At 46.5% G+C, this 16,515-nt stretch overlaps 1 protein-coding gene across 3 annotated transcripts in view; it reads left to right on the forward strand.

Moving 5' to 3' along the window:
- Positions 1-3,862: 3,862 nt before the first annotated feature.
- Positions 3,863-16,515, forward strand: part of EXT2 (exostosin glycosyltransferase 2) — a 102,292-nt gene continuing 89,639 nt past the window's right edge. For 2 of the 3 annotated variants that reach the window (XM_054025100.1, XM_054025101.1), the window contains exons 1-4: positions 6,467-6,576; positions 7,295-7,860; positions 8,040-8,129; positions 14,970-15,086. In XM_054025100.1, coding sequence (XP_053881075.1) covers positions 6,475-6,576; positions 7,295-7,860; positions 8,040-8,129; positions 14,970-15,086 — 875 coding nt within the window. In that variant the 5' untranslated portion in view covers positions 6,467-6,474. Of the gene's footprint in view, positions 3,998-6,466; positions 6,577-7,294; positions 7,861-8,039; positions 8,130-14,969; positions 15,087-16,515 lie in introns of those variants that run through there. The other variant, XM_054025102.1, reaches the window with a different exon arrangement.

The raw sequence follows: 16,515 nt of genomic DNA on the forward strand, positions 1-16,515 counted from the left end.
CCGCCCCTGCTCCTTCCACTTCCCACCCCTGACTGCCCCCCTCAGAACCTCCAACTCCCACCCCGCTCCTTGTCCCCTGACTGCCTCCTCCTGGGACCCCTGCCCCTAACTGCCCCCCAGGACCTCACCCCCTATCAAAGCCTCCCTGCTCCTTGTCCCCTGACTGCCCCCTCCTGAGACTGCCCCATCCTAACTGCCCCCCTAGGACCCTACCCCCTACCTGTCCCCTGACTGCCCAAAACCTTATCCACACGCCCACCCCCTGACAGACCCCGGGACTCCCACAGCCCATCCAACCACTCCCCGCCCCCTGACAGACCCCCTCCCCAGAACTCCTGACACATCTAAACCCCCCTGCTCCCTGCCCCCTGACTGCTCCGATCCTTTTCCCCACCCCTGCCTCCTGACAGCCCCCCCTAGAACTCCCAACCCCCCTGCTCCTTGTCCCCTGACTGCCCCCTCCTGAGACCCCCCCATCCTAACTGCCCCCCTAGGACACTAGCCCCTATCTGTCCCGATTGCCCAAAACTTTATCCACACCCCCGCCCCCTGACAGCCACCCCCGAGAACTCCTGACCCATCCAACCCTCCCCCTGCTCCCTGTCTCTTGACTGCCCCCTCCAGAACCCCCCCTGCCCCTTCTCCGACCCCCTGGCCCCCTTACTGTGCCGCTCAGAACAGCGTGTCGGGCTCCATGCGAAGCCCGACACGCTGCCGCGCTCCCCCCCAGAGCGCATAGCCCGGTTCCTGCCCTCGCAGAGTGCTGCTGAGCGGCGCGCTGGGCAGCAGGGGAGGGGGAGCAGGGGGAGGAGCTCCAGACTGCTGGAGGCCCGATGCGAATGGCCGGCAACCTGCGAATGCGGGGGGGGGGAGGGAGAGAGGGGAGGGGAGTGATCTGAAGCTGCAGGGGAGAGGAGGGGGGAAGCGGAGGAGGGGCTCTGGCTGACGGAGCCCCGTGCGAGTGGCTCGATCCGGCTGGCTGCCCTGTCACCCATGCCACGCTCTGCATGGGGCGGGAAATCCGGACATTTACAAATTCCCCCCAGAGCCCGGATGCTATTTTTAAACTCAAAAAGCCAGACATGTCGGGGAGAATCCGGACGAATGGTAACCCTACTCTCCAGTGTGTATTACAGCCTGTTTCTTTCTTACAGCTAAAGAAGTTACTCTTTTTGCTCTAGTGAGAGGGGCTTGAGCTTTTAATGCTGAAGATCACCCAATCTGAGCCCCAGAAACCATATGAATGATCGTGGCCATATTGATAACACTGGTACCTTGCGGAAAATAAATAACAAGGTGATGGAACACAACATTGAGCCAGAATGTTATCATAGTACATTGCAATGTTATCATCTGATTACACAACTCAGTTACATCTTATCAGAACACCTGCATGCCATAGGCCTGTGACATCATGTCAAAGATGTCATTCCATTGCAATGTCATCACCCCCTGATATAACATGATGTCATCATGTCACGACACGATCCTCTCCTAATGGTGAGACTTAACTTGATAGTGTACCACAGAACCTGTAGCTGTGGGGTCCCCTGTGGAGCTGGAGCTATGTGGGCAGTCTTAAACAGCCTGGAGCAGGTGGCACCAATAGTGTCTCCCTAACCCTTGCCCTGGGTAACACCAGCCACACCATCCTCTCCACAGCTAGGACCAGCAGTGCCCCCCGAACCTCACTACCCTCACCAGCCATGCCCACAATCGATCCTCCACCCCCACCAGCCATGCCCCAATCCCCCACCAGCTATGCCTTCGATCCCCACCACCAGCCATTGCCCTGATCCCCCCACCAGCCACACCCCCAATCCTCCACAGGCCATACCCCCGATCCCCGACCAGCCATGCCTTCGATCCCCACCACCACCAGCCATGCCCCCAATCCCCACCATCACCAGCCATGCCCCCTGATTCACCCACCAGCTATGCCCCCGATCCCTGCCTCCACCACCAACCATGCCCTTGATCCCTACCCCCACCACCAGCCATGTACCCATCCCTGGCGCCACCACCACCAGCCATTCCTAGGGTTGCAGGATTGCTGACTTTCTATTGGCACAAAATCGAACACCCTAGCCCGCCGCCTGCCCCAAGGCACCCCCTCCCGCTCACTACATTCCCCCTCCCTCAGTGGCTCGCTCTCCCCCACCCTCAATCACTTTCACTGGGCTGGTGCAGAGAGTTGGGGTGTGGGAGCAGGTGAGGATTCTAAATGGTGGTGTGGGCTCTGGAGTGGGGCCAGAAATGAGGGGTTCAGGGTGTGGGAGAGGGCTCTGGGCTGGGGCAAGGAGTTGGGGTGCGGGAGGGGGTGTGGGCTCTGGCTGGGGGTGCGGATTCTGGTGTGGGGCTGAGGATGAGGGGTTTGGAGTGCAGGAGGGGGCTCCAGGTAGAGCGGTGGGGCTGAGGGATTTGGAGTCACTGCCCCCCAGCTCCTATTGGCTGGTTCCCGGCCAATGGGAGTACAGAGCCGGTGCTCAGGGCAGGGGCAGCACGTGGAGCCCTGTGGCTGCTTCCGCCCAGGAGCCGGACCTGCTGGCCACTTCTGGGGCGCAGCATGATGCCCCAGGACAGGTAGGGACTAGCCTGTTTTAGCTTCACAGCTAGGGTGACCAGATCACCACACTAAAATATCGGGACACATTGGGGTGCCATCAGCCCTGTCCACAGTCCAGCCCTGCTCCTCCCAGGCTCTACCCCCACTCTGCCCCAGGTCCCGCCCCTTCCCTGCTCAGCCCCCCCCCAAAGCGCCCTTCCTCATCCCTGGCCTGCCGCTGGCTTGTTGTGTCCCTCCTCAGTCCCCCACCCACCACTCGCCTCCCCACCCACTCATTCGCCCACCTCTTCACTCCCCGCCCACTACTCACCCCTATGGTGCCGACTTCCCCTCTGCTGGGTGGGTGCTCGCCCACCCCTGCCTCTTCCTGCCCCTGCACCGGCCTCGCTCTGCCCCCATTCCACCCTCTTCCCCAAGTCCCCACCCCTGCCCTGTCTCTTCTCCGCCTCCTCCCCTGAGCGCGTCACATCCTCACTCCTCCCCCTCCCTCCCAGAAAACGCTAAGCGCTGCCAAACAGCTGTTAGGTGGCGGGAAGTGCTGGAGGGGAAGAGGAGTGGGGACGCAGTGCACTGGGGGTAGAGGGGGAGAAGGAGGCGAGGAGGGGCTGCAATTTTCCCCCGTTGGTGCTCCAGCCCCGGAGCACCCACAGGGTCAGTGCCTCCCTCCCGCTCATCTCTTTACCTGAATATCGGGACAAATGGTGTCCCGATCACACATTGATCGGGACGCGGGCCAAAGGGTTAAATATCACGACATCTGGTCACCCTACCCGCAGCACCATCAACCGCGCCATTAAAAGTCTGATCAGCAGTGCTAACCAGAGCTGCCAGGGACCCTAACACCAGTTGAAAATGGACACCTTGCCACCCTATACGTTTGCTAGTTTTGGTTGGATGTATTCCTCGAGATTTAATCACATGACATAATCTTTAATTAAAGATTAATCTTTAATTCCTGGAGACTCCAGGTCAATCCTGGAGGGTTGGCAACCCCGTGCCCCCGATCTCCGCTGGCCCAGCTTTGTCCCCCAACTCTTGCTCCATACAGAATTGCCGCCAGACAGCGACACCCGCGATGTCCAACCCAAGCGCAGCCGGTTTCCGGTGCGTCGGGGCCGCCTCCCGGTCCTGGAGTAGGCGCGGGCAGACTCAGAGCCAGCTGCTGCTTCTCCACGGGGTCAGCGAGCTACTTCTACGGCGCATGCGCACCGACCCACCCCAGGTTGCAGACGCTAGGTTACCGTGCTAGTAGCTGCCATGCGCGTTGAACCTTCCCTCCCGCGCATGCGCTCTGAGCCCTGGCCCGGCGGCGGGGTGGGTGGCTCTGCGCCGGCGGCTGCCCCGAACGCCGGCCCAGCGCCCCAGCCCTGCTGCTGGACGGGGCCGCTCGGCCTGACATGAGGCCGTGAGCCTGCACCGCTGCCGGCTGAGGTGAGGCCGGGGAGTCGGGCCCGGGCCCTGCCCATCCTGGCCGGGGTGCGGGCTGCGGGGGCGATGAGACGTGCGGCCTGGCAGCCACCGCTCGGGGGGCCGCTGCCGCCGTGGGGGACAAGGGGTTACGGGCGGGCTGGCCGAGCTGCTCAGGGAGGCAGCCAGCTGCAGCCAGGCTGGGGGAGGCCGGGTCCGGCGGCCTTGCAGGGATCCTGACGGGCGCTTTAGCGGGCGGGTGGGGAACACGCTCGGGGAGCACATCGCCAGCACGAGGCGTTCAGCCCCTTGCTCCCTTACAACATTTCTGTATCTGTGACTGGGAGTGTCGGACTGCGACTGACACAATACGGGGAGAAACTGACTGGGAATCACATGAGGGGAGGATTCACTGCTCAGGTGCCCTGTTCCTCCGAAAACTTGCACTGAAGTAAGGCAGTTGTCTAGCCATAGACTGTTAGGATTGGAAGAGACCATCTAGTCCAACCCCTTACATGTTTCCTACTATTTTAAAGACTTTTTTTTCTTATTACAGGTGGGTGGGCCATAAACCACATCTATTTTACCCTTTGTTAATAATATGGGTTGAAACTGATTTTAAATCTTACCTTGTGAGGTGCAGGTGAAATCACGGAGGGAGGAGGACCTATCACCCACTTACTTTCAATTCTCCTGTTAGTGTGTCTCAGTATTGTTGAAGTTTCATTCCACTCCTTCAACTTTTCTTGTATGGATGCATCTCTGTGTGAGGTCTTGATGTATGAAGTGCTTTTGTGGAGAAATTTTGTTTTAACAAAGGCTTTCTGGGCTAACCAGTGCTAGGCCTGTTCTTTGACAACTTCAGTGTTAAGGGGTTTGAACATAATTTTATAAACTTGTAATCTGAGAATTCTCCACAAACTCATTCCCACACTCAACTCAAGGTTCATAGTTTTTTAGGCACATGGGAGGGAGATATGATGCTGAATCAGACCAGAGGTCTATCTAAACTGGTATCCATCTAGTAGTGACAAGTACCACTTGATTCAGAGGAAGATGGAAGCAACCCTGTAATCTCTAGGAAGTCTAGACTAGTGAAATTCGATTAAAGTATCTGTTCATGGATGGTTATGGGCTAGCCTGTTGATCAGGGAAGCTTCTTTCTAATCATTGATATTTTATCCTTGATGCCCTGAAGCAGAAAGGCTAATATTCCCTCTTAATTTTTTCAATGGTTTCTAATGTTAATTCTTATTATCCTTTACATGTCTAATTCCTTTTTGAAGTCTCCTAAGGACTTTGTCTTTATCTGGTGGCAGTGCGTTCTAGAGATTAATTATGCAGTGTGTAAAAATGATTAAATAGTTCCTTGTCTGAAACTGAGACTGAGGGGAAAAAAGTCTTTCTCCGTGACTCAAGAGCCTGTCACAAATGTATGAGCTCTGTGATAAATCAGATGATTCCAGCGATGTATGGGTGGAGTGAGGGAATAACTTGACTAAAAGGCAGAAGTAACATAGAAGATCTTGGGCTATAATACTGACAGTAATACTGTGAAATTCCTGTTCTTTTCCTGGCTACACTATGACTTCAGTCTTTTATCTGCTGAATGTTCAACAGTAGGCTGGCAAAACTATTTAATTGAAATAAGAATGTGAAACTAGTTTGAATTGAAGCATTAAAAGTTGAGTTTCAGAGTAGCAGCTGTGTTAGTCTGTATCCGCAAAAAGAACAGGAGTACTCGTGGCACCTTAGAGACTAACAAATTTATTAGAGCATAAGCTTTCGTGGACTACATCCAAAGAAGTGGGCCGTAGTCCACGAAAGCTTATGTTCTAATAAATTTGTTAGTCTCTAAGGTGCCACAAGTACTCCTGTTCTTTTTATTAAAAGTTGAGAACTTCTTAAGTGGTGTCTAAAACATCTTGCTGTGTTGCGTAAGTGCTATCACTTCAAGTTGCAAACAACCTCTGTTCCAACATTCTCTGGTAAAAACTGTTGTTTTTGACATACTTTTCAATTTCTTCATGTTTGGTGGTGGTTTGTTGTTGTTTGTATAATTTCTGTCTGACTAACATTTTCCCATTAAATTTCTCTTTTAGTTCTCAAAAATTGCCCTCTACACTTTCCCACAAAAAGAAGAATATATGATTAGATTAGCCCTGCTCTAGAGCAGTGGTTCTCAAACTAGGGCCGCTGCTTGTTCAGGGAAAGCCCCTGGCGGGTCGGGTCGGTTTGTTTACCTGCCGCATCCGCAGATTCGGCCGATTGTGACTCCCACTGGCCGCGGTTTGCTGCTCCAGGCCAATGGGGGCTGCAGGAAGCGGCATGGGCCGATGGACATGCTGGCCGCCCTTACTTGTTTAGTAACCACAATTTTGAAAGCACAAAAATTAACCTATATGATCAGTCCTGGAAAATGATATCAGTCCCCAGCTGCAGTTAATTTTTTATATTGATGTTGTGCTTTTCATCCCAAAGTATTTCACAAGGATATACATATGGCACTACTGAAGTCCCTCTTCAGTGGTGGGAGATGCTGCACTTGGGTGAAAGAGGACATTTGCCAAGGACACCAGGGCAATCACCTGCTCTTACAAAAAGTACGTTAGTATCTTCCTAATCCACACAGGATGGACAGGTGGTATTTATACAGGGTTACTGTATACTGTGTTTTTTTTTACCACCCACCCTAGATTAGTGACTGCATCTTGATTGCAAGTCCTGTATGATACCCAGCTTTGGGCAAATAAAGAGAATCAGTGACACATTCCCATTAATCGGAGTTGAATGAGGTTGAGTTTGACATTGGAGATTCCCCTGCTCCCTCAGTTTATATACTTAATGTACATTTAACTACTTTTCCCTAATCCTTGAGCACACAATACTAGGAAACGTACATTGGGAACACTCTGGGAGATGGACTGGGTGGGACATATATAATGACTTTTTCTATCTATCTGATTTTTTTTTTTTTTTTTTTTTTAAATCTCCGGCCCATTTGTTATTCTGACATTGTGGTTGTTAAGTTTGGCTGTAATATTTTATAAGGAAGTTGGTCCCAGCAAGTAACTGTTTCCGTGTTGGTGCTTCCAAGTGTCATCCCTGATACAGAGGGCAGCCAGCACCTGACGTTCCAATGGAAGACCTGAATATCTGAAGAATGTCAGTGCAATCTTCTGAGGCAAAGGAGCCTTCCCAAAAGGGAGCTGAATATATTTCTGCCCTGCTGTTCCTGTTCTTTGTGATACCTGTCTCTCTTCTATCGCACTTAAAATTGTCCCTATTCTTACCTTGTGCATTTGTCTCCCTATCCTCTAGACACACGAGGAAGAAGTGGCTAGTTCCATTATGTGTGCGTCAGCCAAATATAACACCCGGGGTCCAGCCCTCATCCCAAGAATGAAGACCAAGCACCGCATCTACTACATCACACTCTTTTCCATTGTCCTGCTTGGCCTTATTGCCACAGGTATGTTCCAGTTCTGGCCACACTCCATTGAGTCATCCAGTGATTGGACAGTGGAGAAGCGCAGTGTCCATGATGTGCCTGTAGTCAAGCTTCCTGCTGACAGCCCCATCCCAGAACGGGGAGACCTTAGCTGTAGGATGCACACCTGCTTTGATGTCTATCGGTGTGGCTTCAACCCCAAAAACAAGATCAAGGTCTATATCTATTCACTGAAGAAATACGTGGATGAGTATGGGATGCTGGTTAGCAACACTATCTCTCGGGAGTACAACGAGCTGCTGACTGCTATCTCTGACAGTGACTTCTACACAGATGATGTCAACCGGGCCTGCCTCTTTGTGCCATCCATCGATGTGCTGAACCAGAACACGCTCCGCATCAAGGAAACTGCTCAAGCCTTGGCACAGTTATCCAGGTACTTACAGAAACCTTACTTTGTGAATCATAAAGTTAGAGCTGGAGAGGATAAGGTTAGTGATGGGAAAAGTTCTGCAGTGAGCCCTGGTCAGAGCTGAGATCAGAATTTGGGAGAGTCTGGCATCCATGTCTCAGGGAACAGCTCTCAAACTTGCTTTAATGATTTCTTCTCTTTAGATGGGATCGAGGCACAAACCACCTGCTGTTCAACATGCTGCCTGGGGGGCCACCTGACTACAACACAGCACTGGATGTTCCCAGAGATAGGTAGGCATCATGCTGTTTCTTTGAGTGCATTGAAGAGTGGCGTGTGTAGGATAATATGTCCTTAAAGAGGAAGTGGGGCTTAGAACTCTTGGTAGTCCCAATACGAATGCTACAATTCCTGAGTCTTACATAGGAAGAGTATGTCTTACCCTGTTTTGATAGGAGATGGACTGTCTAGCTTTTTTAAGTTGAGAGGACAACTGTTTGTCCATGGCATTCTACAATGTTGCCCATGCTTAAATTCACAGGGAGTGTGGCCCATGGTAAATATTGCAGCTATCAATGCTCCATCTTCATCTAAGCTGCTAGGCTCCTCTGATCAAGGTGAAGCATTCTGTGCTTAGACCTGTAGCCTCCACAGGGTGCATTTTAGTGAAGATGAAGAATGACAGACTTAGTTCTATTTAAATCAAATTAGGAGCCAGTCTTGGGCTTCTCTCTAGCTGCCTCTGCTGGGCAAAGTTTAGCTGCTCCTGCTTTGTATTCAAAAGAAACAATATTGCTATTCTAGCTGACTCAACATCGAATGTGATGATTTTGACACCAGAGCTTGATTTGTGTTGTGTGTGATTTCAGGAATTGCACTGATCCAGTAATTTATCGCTGACTATAACGCTGTTGGGTTTTCTCTATCCTTCTCTGGCTTGTGCATTTTGAAAATTCCTTCTAGGAAATTACTAGTTTTGAACCCTTATCTTAATTGTTAGTTGTAGGGTAGGTTTCTCTACAGGCGTTCTGGGAAGGGGAAGAGAGGGAGTAAGGGTATGAAGAACATAGCTATAATAAAGAACAGACACTTTAGGTGGAAAGATGGGAAAGGGAAGAAATTTCCAACTATATTAAGCATAAAAAAGTAAATAATTTTACTTCACTGACCCACATGCAGTAGGCCTTACAAAACCAATATAGCTATTAGAGAGCAAGATGGACCTCTTCTGCCACATGATCAGCAAAATTCTGGCTAAAATCTGATTGCAAGATCTTTATTACTGATGATAGCATATGAGGCAGAATGTGGCTGGATTTTTAGATCTTGGTTTGTTTGCAACATTTCAACCATTTTGTCTTTTTATTTCAAAACAGAGTAGATTTTCTCTGCAGTGTTCAGTATACTTTTTGGAGTTACTTTACTGACATTAAACTGTAGTTGCAGTCAGAAAAGGTAAAAACCAAAACACATTAGGTGCTTTTGACACAAACTTGGCCTGAAGAGGGCAGTCAAGCACAATTCTTTTACCATCAAAACTTGTTAAACATGTAACTTCTCTCACACTCGCGTTCTCTCAAGTTCTATCATTTTGAGAGTTTTTCATTTCATTTGCATTCTGTTTAATAGACAGCTCTGTTTTGGTACATAATATATAATAGTAACTGTACCTATGAAAGGAATAGATCTGTTGAATTAATGCAATAGATTTACTATGTGCTTCACAACTTTGTTTTATTGACCTCTTATGTATCAGGCATCCATTTAAAACTGGCCTTGTGTGTCTTGGACTTCATACACAGCAAATATATTATTTCACTAGGTGTTTGTTTTAAGCATATGGCATACTACTGGGAGAAATCAGGTAGTTCTGAATCCTCTGAGGTCTATTAGTTACAGGGGGAACAGGATCAGACAAGAGTGAAAGAAACTGCTTTGTTGCAACAGAAAGTCATGAAGTCCTAGGTAACAAATCATGACTCTCCATTTTGTTGAAACTTGCCATCAGTGACACATTTGTTTGTAGCAGAATATCTTCAGAGAGCCTGAGTAGTAGGGGTTGTTATATGAGGCTTTCACTTTTGAAGACCTCAGTTCAAATCTAACAAGACCATCTGTACAGAATTGAAGGTCAAGAATGAAGTGCATTAGTAGTCTCTGTAAGGCTCTAGGACTAGACTTCCTAGGAGTGCAGCAGGTCAGCATTAAAGTATACATTGGTGCTGTCTGGGAAGCTTGCACAAAGAGTCTACTTTATTTCTTTGGTATGTACCAAATCTGGTATGTGGCCCAAAAACAGTGCATTGTAAGGTTCATGAAATATGACAAATATGTTGTGTTGATTCAGTGCTGAACATTAATCTGGGTAAAATAAGACCTTATGTGCAGAGGAGAGTAGTGATGTCTTTTATGGTGTTCCTCTAGCTGGAAAACTTTTAGCTAGGTTATCTCACTAGTTTGTTTGTTTTTGTTAGAGCTTTAAAACCAATATCAGGATTTCCAGAAGGCAGCTTGAAAGCTTTCGGTTTCATGACCTTGAAGATGGAAACATGGGTTGTCAGTACTAAGTAGTATGTTTAATTGGTGCAGAAACTGCTTTGCTGACAGTGTTGTAGAATATGTAGCCTTCTAGCCTTAATGCCTGGAAAACAGACTCTCTCAGAATTTTCTATCAGGTAATATAGTGGTTGCTCTCATAGGGATGAAGAAAGATTTCCGTTAGCTGGTAGACAAGGCAATTCAGAACTTTTTCTTGGGGTAAATCTAAACCTAGTCTATAGAAGGAAACCTACCTAATAAGTTCCCAGGCAGCCTGCCTCCTTGCTGTTGGTTCTTGAATTAACTGTTGAGTTGGGCACTGATTAGGGATGTAAAAGTTTAACCCGTTAACTGGTAAGTATCAATCTTATCAGTTTCGCTTAACAATTAAACTCTGCTGCTGTCCTGAGCCCAGGACTCCACTGCTGTCCTGGGGCCTGGCAGTCAGGAGGGATGGGGGGCTGCATAAAACGTGGGGGTGCTACAGCAACCCGCGCACTCCTCGTTCCCTGGTTAAACGTTTAACTGATAAATTTTTAATTGGTTACATGGTTACTTTTTTTTACTGCTATTTACATCCCAGCACTGAGGTTTAGGAGAGTGGGTTTACAAGACTGGGGAGAGAACTAGTGATGCTCCAGAGTAAGTATTGGACATGATCAAGAAAACTTACAGCAGAGGAGAATGCAGACAGTGTTTTGTACTTTCTGAAGAGGAGAAAAGCGATCAATGACTGGGAAGAGGTTAGGGTGCGGTGGAAGGAAGGAGAAAGGAACTGAGAACATGTTCACTCATCTTTAGTTCAATGCAATTTAAAGACTACTTGCCTTCAGTACTCTAAAGGCTAATACCTTGATTACTGCACAGTATGATGAAAATCTGAGTGGAGTTAGTTAACTGGTATTGGTTCCTGTGGGTTTATTTTGGTAAAAGTCTGTGTGATGCACACCTGCTTTCTCAAGGCTGATGAGATGATGTCATCTTATGTGGCGGATCCAATTAAAACAATCTGGTTGGAGTTTTCTCATGAAGGGATAAAAATAACCTGGGTGTAAAAGCGCAAGAGGAGCAAGACATGAGCCAAATCCAAATTTTCATTCCTTGCCTTGCAATTGAACTAATGTGAATGAGACAAGGAACATGAAATTTGAAGGGTGGGAAATAGTCACAGCAACATTTGACACACAGAGACGCACACAGTCACTGAAGGTAGGGCATTGCAATCCAAAATAATCACTCTGGCTTTGGAACCTGAATTCTCACTCAGCACCTTTTTTAATTTTTCATCCTGTGCTCAAGTAACATCTTTCTCCTATAATGTGTAATTAGCCAGTGCTGGTATGTTTGGGTTTGATCACCTATACAGAACTGCAAGTTCAAAATATCTTTTGTTTCTGTAGCACCTTTTGTCTTGAACTCAGAAAACTCTGAAAGCAGTTCACAAACTAAATATATTTTGCTTGCATCATCACTGCAGTGCAGCCATATCTGGAGTAAAGGGTGGTAGCTTTTTAACAGAACACCTCCACACTACTGTTTAGGACAGGCAGTAAAGCATCCTGTAGAAACTTCAAGGTTATTAAAGCAGTTATTTATTGGACTCTGACTAGGACACCTTGCTCTGATGAAAAATTATTTAGAGTCTTTGAGAGTAATCTACAAGTTTAGTTTTACATCAAATGTGAAAGACAACATCTCCAAACATCATGCTAAGGAATTGGTTTGGTGCTAATTCCGGGCAAGAGAGTCTCCTAATGAATCATCAGTATTGCTTCCTGTCACACCCTGGCATTTTTTGGATATCTCCCATTCAAGTACTGACAAGACATATCCCTGCTTAGCTAGTGAACTCTGGCAATATGGCTACTATCCATAATCATCTTAATCATTATAGACAATTAATGCTGCTCCTCAGGGTTCTTTCAGTACTGCCTAGTATAATGGTATGTCATGTTCTGCTCCTTTTCTCCAGAAAATGGGTGGAACTGGCATTGGAAAAATATATATTTTTCTACAATGTAAATTACTTTATATGGTAACTTGAGCAGACCCAGTATTCCTAGGACAATTTAAAGTATAGCATTCTGTAGTGTATGACTGGGTGTAATGAATTGTTCAGGAAGGCTGAATGAAAGAAGCTGAATCCAGGATTTCCGAAATTAGGGCAATGCATTCATTGTGCCATCTGGCCATTGGGGGTGAAGTGAAGACTGAAAGGTGGTCTCTCTACTAGCATGTTTCAAAGAAGCGCAGTCAGGAATAGCAAATGTGTAATATACTAGAGTTCAAATTTCTGCTGGCAATATGAAAGATTCATTATTTTCTCTCCTACATGTTCTTTTCCAGTCCTTAAAGCTCTTCCCTTCTGTCTGGCAAAAGGTTGCCCTACACAGGAAAAGCCACAGATGGACTATCTCCTTGACAGTCAAGGCATTCCCATTGGGAGGATACACTGTATCTTCATATAGGTAGAGCCCTACACAGATACAAAATTTACATCCGTATGTGATCCGCAGATATCTGCAGATTTGCAGGGTTCTACATCAGTGGTTCCCAAACTTTAACAGCTTGTGAACCCCTTTCACTAACACATCAAAGTCTCGCGAACCCCCTCTTAAAAATGTATATTCCAGGGTTTTTCTCCTTTACCTGAGTATAAATTATAAAAGCAATGATCTTGGAAATATAAAATTTGTTTTTATGACATGCTTATTACACACTATTTATTATTATTTATCATTGCAGCATTTTTATTACATTATGAAAATGGCAACACTCTTCCAAGATCTCACTTTCGTAGCTTGTATCACTTTGAGTAAGCCTGTTATAAGACAGGGCTCCTACGTTTCCTCAAGGAATATCAGATGTGAAACAGCATGAAGGTATTTAAGCAAGCCAACTTAGAGTTCCTCCTACACAAGCATTCGGTTCTTGAGCAATCCAGGCAAACAGTGAATGTTACAACAAAGCTTAAACTTGTTCTTCATAATAATTTTAAAAACAATACTAGCTGCCTATTTAATTTTAAAAACAGCAAAAAATATTCACCTCCCTTTCCGTTTCTTAGAGTCTTGAAGTTTAAATCTTCTCAGTGTGATAGATATGCTTGCTTTGATCTGCTTAGCTCTTGGAAGTCCAGGGGCTCCGGGCTGCTGGCCCCGTGCTGCCCGGGGTCCCTAGGGACAGCTCTGTCCGCCATTAGGGAATTTTTTCCCGAGAATCCCCTGTAACATTTTGCGAACCCCCAGGGGTTCACGATCCCCAGTTTGGGAACCACTTCTCTAGATATACCTCTACCCCGATATAACGTGACCTGATATAACATGAATTCGGCTATAACGTGGTAAAGCAGCGCTCCCGGGGGGGGTGGGGAGTGGGGGGCAGCTGCATGCTCCGGCAGATCAAAGCAAGTTCGATATAACGCGGTTTCACCTATAATGCGGTAAGTGTGTGGGGTTTTTTTTTTTTTTTTTGGCTCCCAAGGACAGTGTTCTATCGGGGTGGAGGTGTAAAATTTGGATCTGCATCCATCTCTTAACCATGGCTATAAAGCGGATATCTGCAGATTTGCAGGGCTCTACATATAGGGAGGTTTTCTAACCTATTCTTAAAAATCTTCAGTGATGGGGATTCTACAAACACTTGTCAGGAATGATTTAGGGATACTTGGTCTTCTCTCAGCACAGGGGGCTGGACTAGATGACCTCTCGAGATCCTTTCCAGCCATACATTTTTATTGTTCTATGATAACCATCTTTTATTACTCTTCTGTTTCTCAGTAGACAGTACTACAAGCTTCATCTGCTCTGAGGTTTATTTCAGAGCATATGGTTTATCTTTTGTCAGTGTGTTTGCCATTTATAGCATTTCCCTTAATGTAAAATCTAAGTAAACTGACTATTTTATGTGGTGTATTCTGAAATATAATAGTTAACAATTCTATAGTGCCTTCAATCCTGAAAAATCTTTGTGTTCTAAGAAATACAAAATCACTGCACCTGTAACAGAAATGCAGCTTGCCTCTAACAGTTCAGAGCAACGTTACACAAAAAGTAGGGCAGGAACTGAAGAATTTGGTGTTGAGCTAAACTGATAGAATTAATTTAGGATGTAATTACTCAAACTGAAATTTAGCTATGACAACAGGATCATTAGTGACTATAAGTGATTAGGACCATCTCATCCAAAACACACCACCTCTACTAGCACTATGCTCCAAAAAACAGTGGAGACACTGGCTCAGTAAAGATTCAAAGAGAAGAGTACCACCTCTTGAATTACCAAAGCTATTCTGGAGCATCCAAAGCAGGCCGGTCCTTTGGGGGAATTTGATATCTTAGTTCTGAGCCAGTATAACTGCATGTTTAAAAAAATGTTCACAGTTCCCTTTTGTTTTGTACTGCAGCTGGGGTAAGTTAAAATAAAGGTAAAACTTCATGGGAAAGCCACTGATAAAAGTGCTACAGACACTGAAATCTCAAAGCAGAAAAGCCTGCTCATATGCTAGGAATGATGACAAAGTATCATGACCTGGAATTTAAACGTAATATCCTATGTGCTCCATTCACAATCTTTTCATTTCCTTACACTTTCAGAGCCCTGTTGGCTGGAGGAGGCTTCTCCACATGGACCTATCGGCAAGGCTACGATGTCAGTATTCCTGTTTACAGCCCTCTGTCTGCAGAGGTGGAGCTGCCAGAGAGGGGACCAGGGTAAGCTGATCCTGGTGAATTGGACTGGTTGCATTCACTAACTTGTTAAATGTGTGGTGTTAGCATCTAGATATAACTTCAGACTTGCTTATAGTGCTGGGAATGTTTGTAAGACATGGTGATAACGGACGTGTTATAGGTTTGTGTGTATAAATCAATGGTACGCTCACATCTTGAATACTGCATGCAGGTGTGGTCGCCCCATCTCAAAAAAGATATGTTGGAAAAGGTTCAGAAAAGGGCAAGAAAAATGATTAGGGGTATGGAACGGCTTCTGTATGAGGAGAGATGAATTAGACTGGCACTTTTTAGCTTGGAAAAGAGACGTCAACGGGAGATATGATAGAGGTCTATAAAATTATGACTGGTGTGGAGAAAGTAAATAAGGAAGTGTTATTAACTACTCCTCATAACACAAAACTAGGGGTCAACAAATGAAATTAATAGGCAGTAGGTTTAAAAAAACCACAAAAGTATTTTTTCACACAACGCACAGTCAGCCTGTGGAACTCTTTGCCAGAGGATGTTGTGAAGGCCAAGACTATGACAGGGTTAAAAAAAGAACAAGATGAATTTGTGGATGACAGGTCCATCAATGGCTATTAGCCAGGATGGGCAGGGATGGTGTCCCTAGCCTCTGTTTGCCAGAAGCTGGGAATGAGCAACAGGGGATGGATCACTTGAGGATTACCTGTTGTGTTCATTCCTTCTGGGGTACCTGGCATTGGCCACTGTCGGAAGACAGGATACTGGGCTAGATGGACCTTTGGTCTGACCTAGTATGGCCATTCTTGTGTATTGGGGAATGGTGGGGGGGATTGGTGTTAGAATATAGTCATGTTCCCTCACCGATAGCTGGCTCAGACTTATGTCGGTGATACATGGAATGAAGCATAGTGCCTTTTGGCTGGCCCCGCTCCAGAGATTGCAGTGGTGGTTATCTTCAAATGGGCATGTTTCTAGTAGAGTTGTGCTGGGATTCGAAATATATAATCATTGTTGATAAAATTTTCAGGCGACATGAAGACTGGAGAAATGGTAAATAATAAGGATGGGGCAGTTATTCAGAGAAATATGGATTGCCTGGTAAACTGGGCCCACTCAAAAAAAAAAAAAAGTTTTCATACAGCCAAATGCGAGGTTATACATCTAGAAACAAAGAATGTATGCCATACATACAGAATGGGGGACTATATCTTGGAAAGCGGTGACTCTGAACAGGATTTAGTGGACAAACAATTCAACATAAGCTCTCATTGCAATGCTGTGGCAAAAAAGGAGGGGAAATGCAGCCTTGGGTGTGTAAAAGGGGAATAGTGAGTAGGAATAGGGAGGGATTTTACCTCTGTATATGGCATTGTTGAGACTGATCATTGGAATGCAGTGTCCAATTCTGGTGGCCCACATTTTAAAAAGATGTTGAAAACTT

Source organism: Malaclemys terrapin, chromosome 4 (assembly GCF_027887155.1).
Source record: "Malaclemys terrapin pileata isolate rMalTer1 chromosome 4, rMalTer1.hap1, whole genome shotgun sequence".
Taxonomy (NCBI): Eukaryota; Metazoa; Chordata; order Testudines; family Emydidae; genus Malaclemys; species Malaclemys terrapin.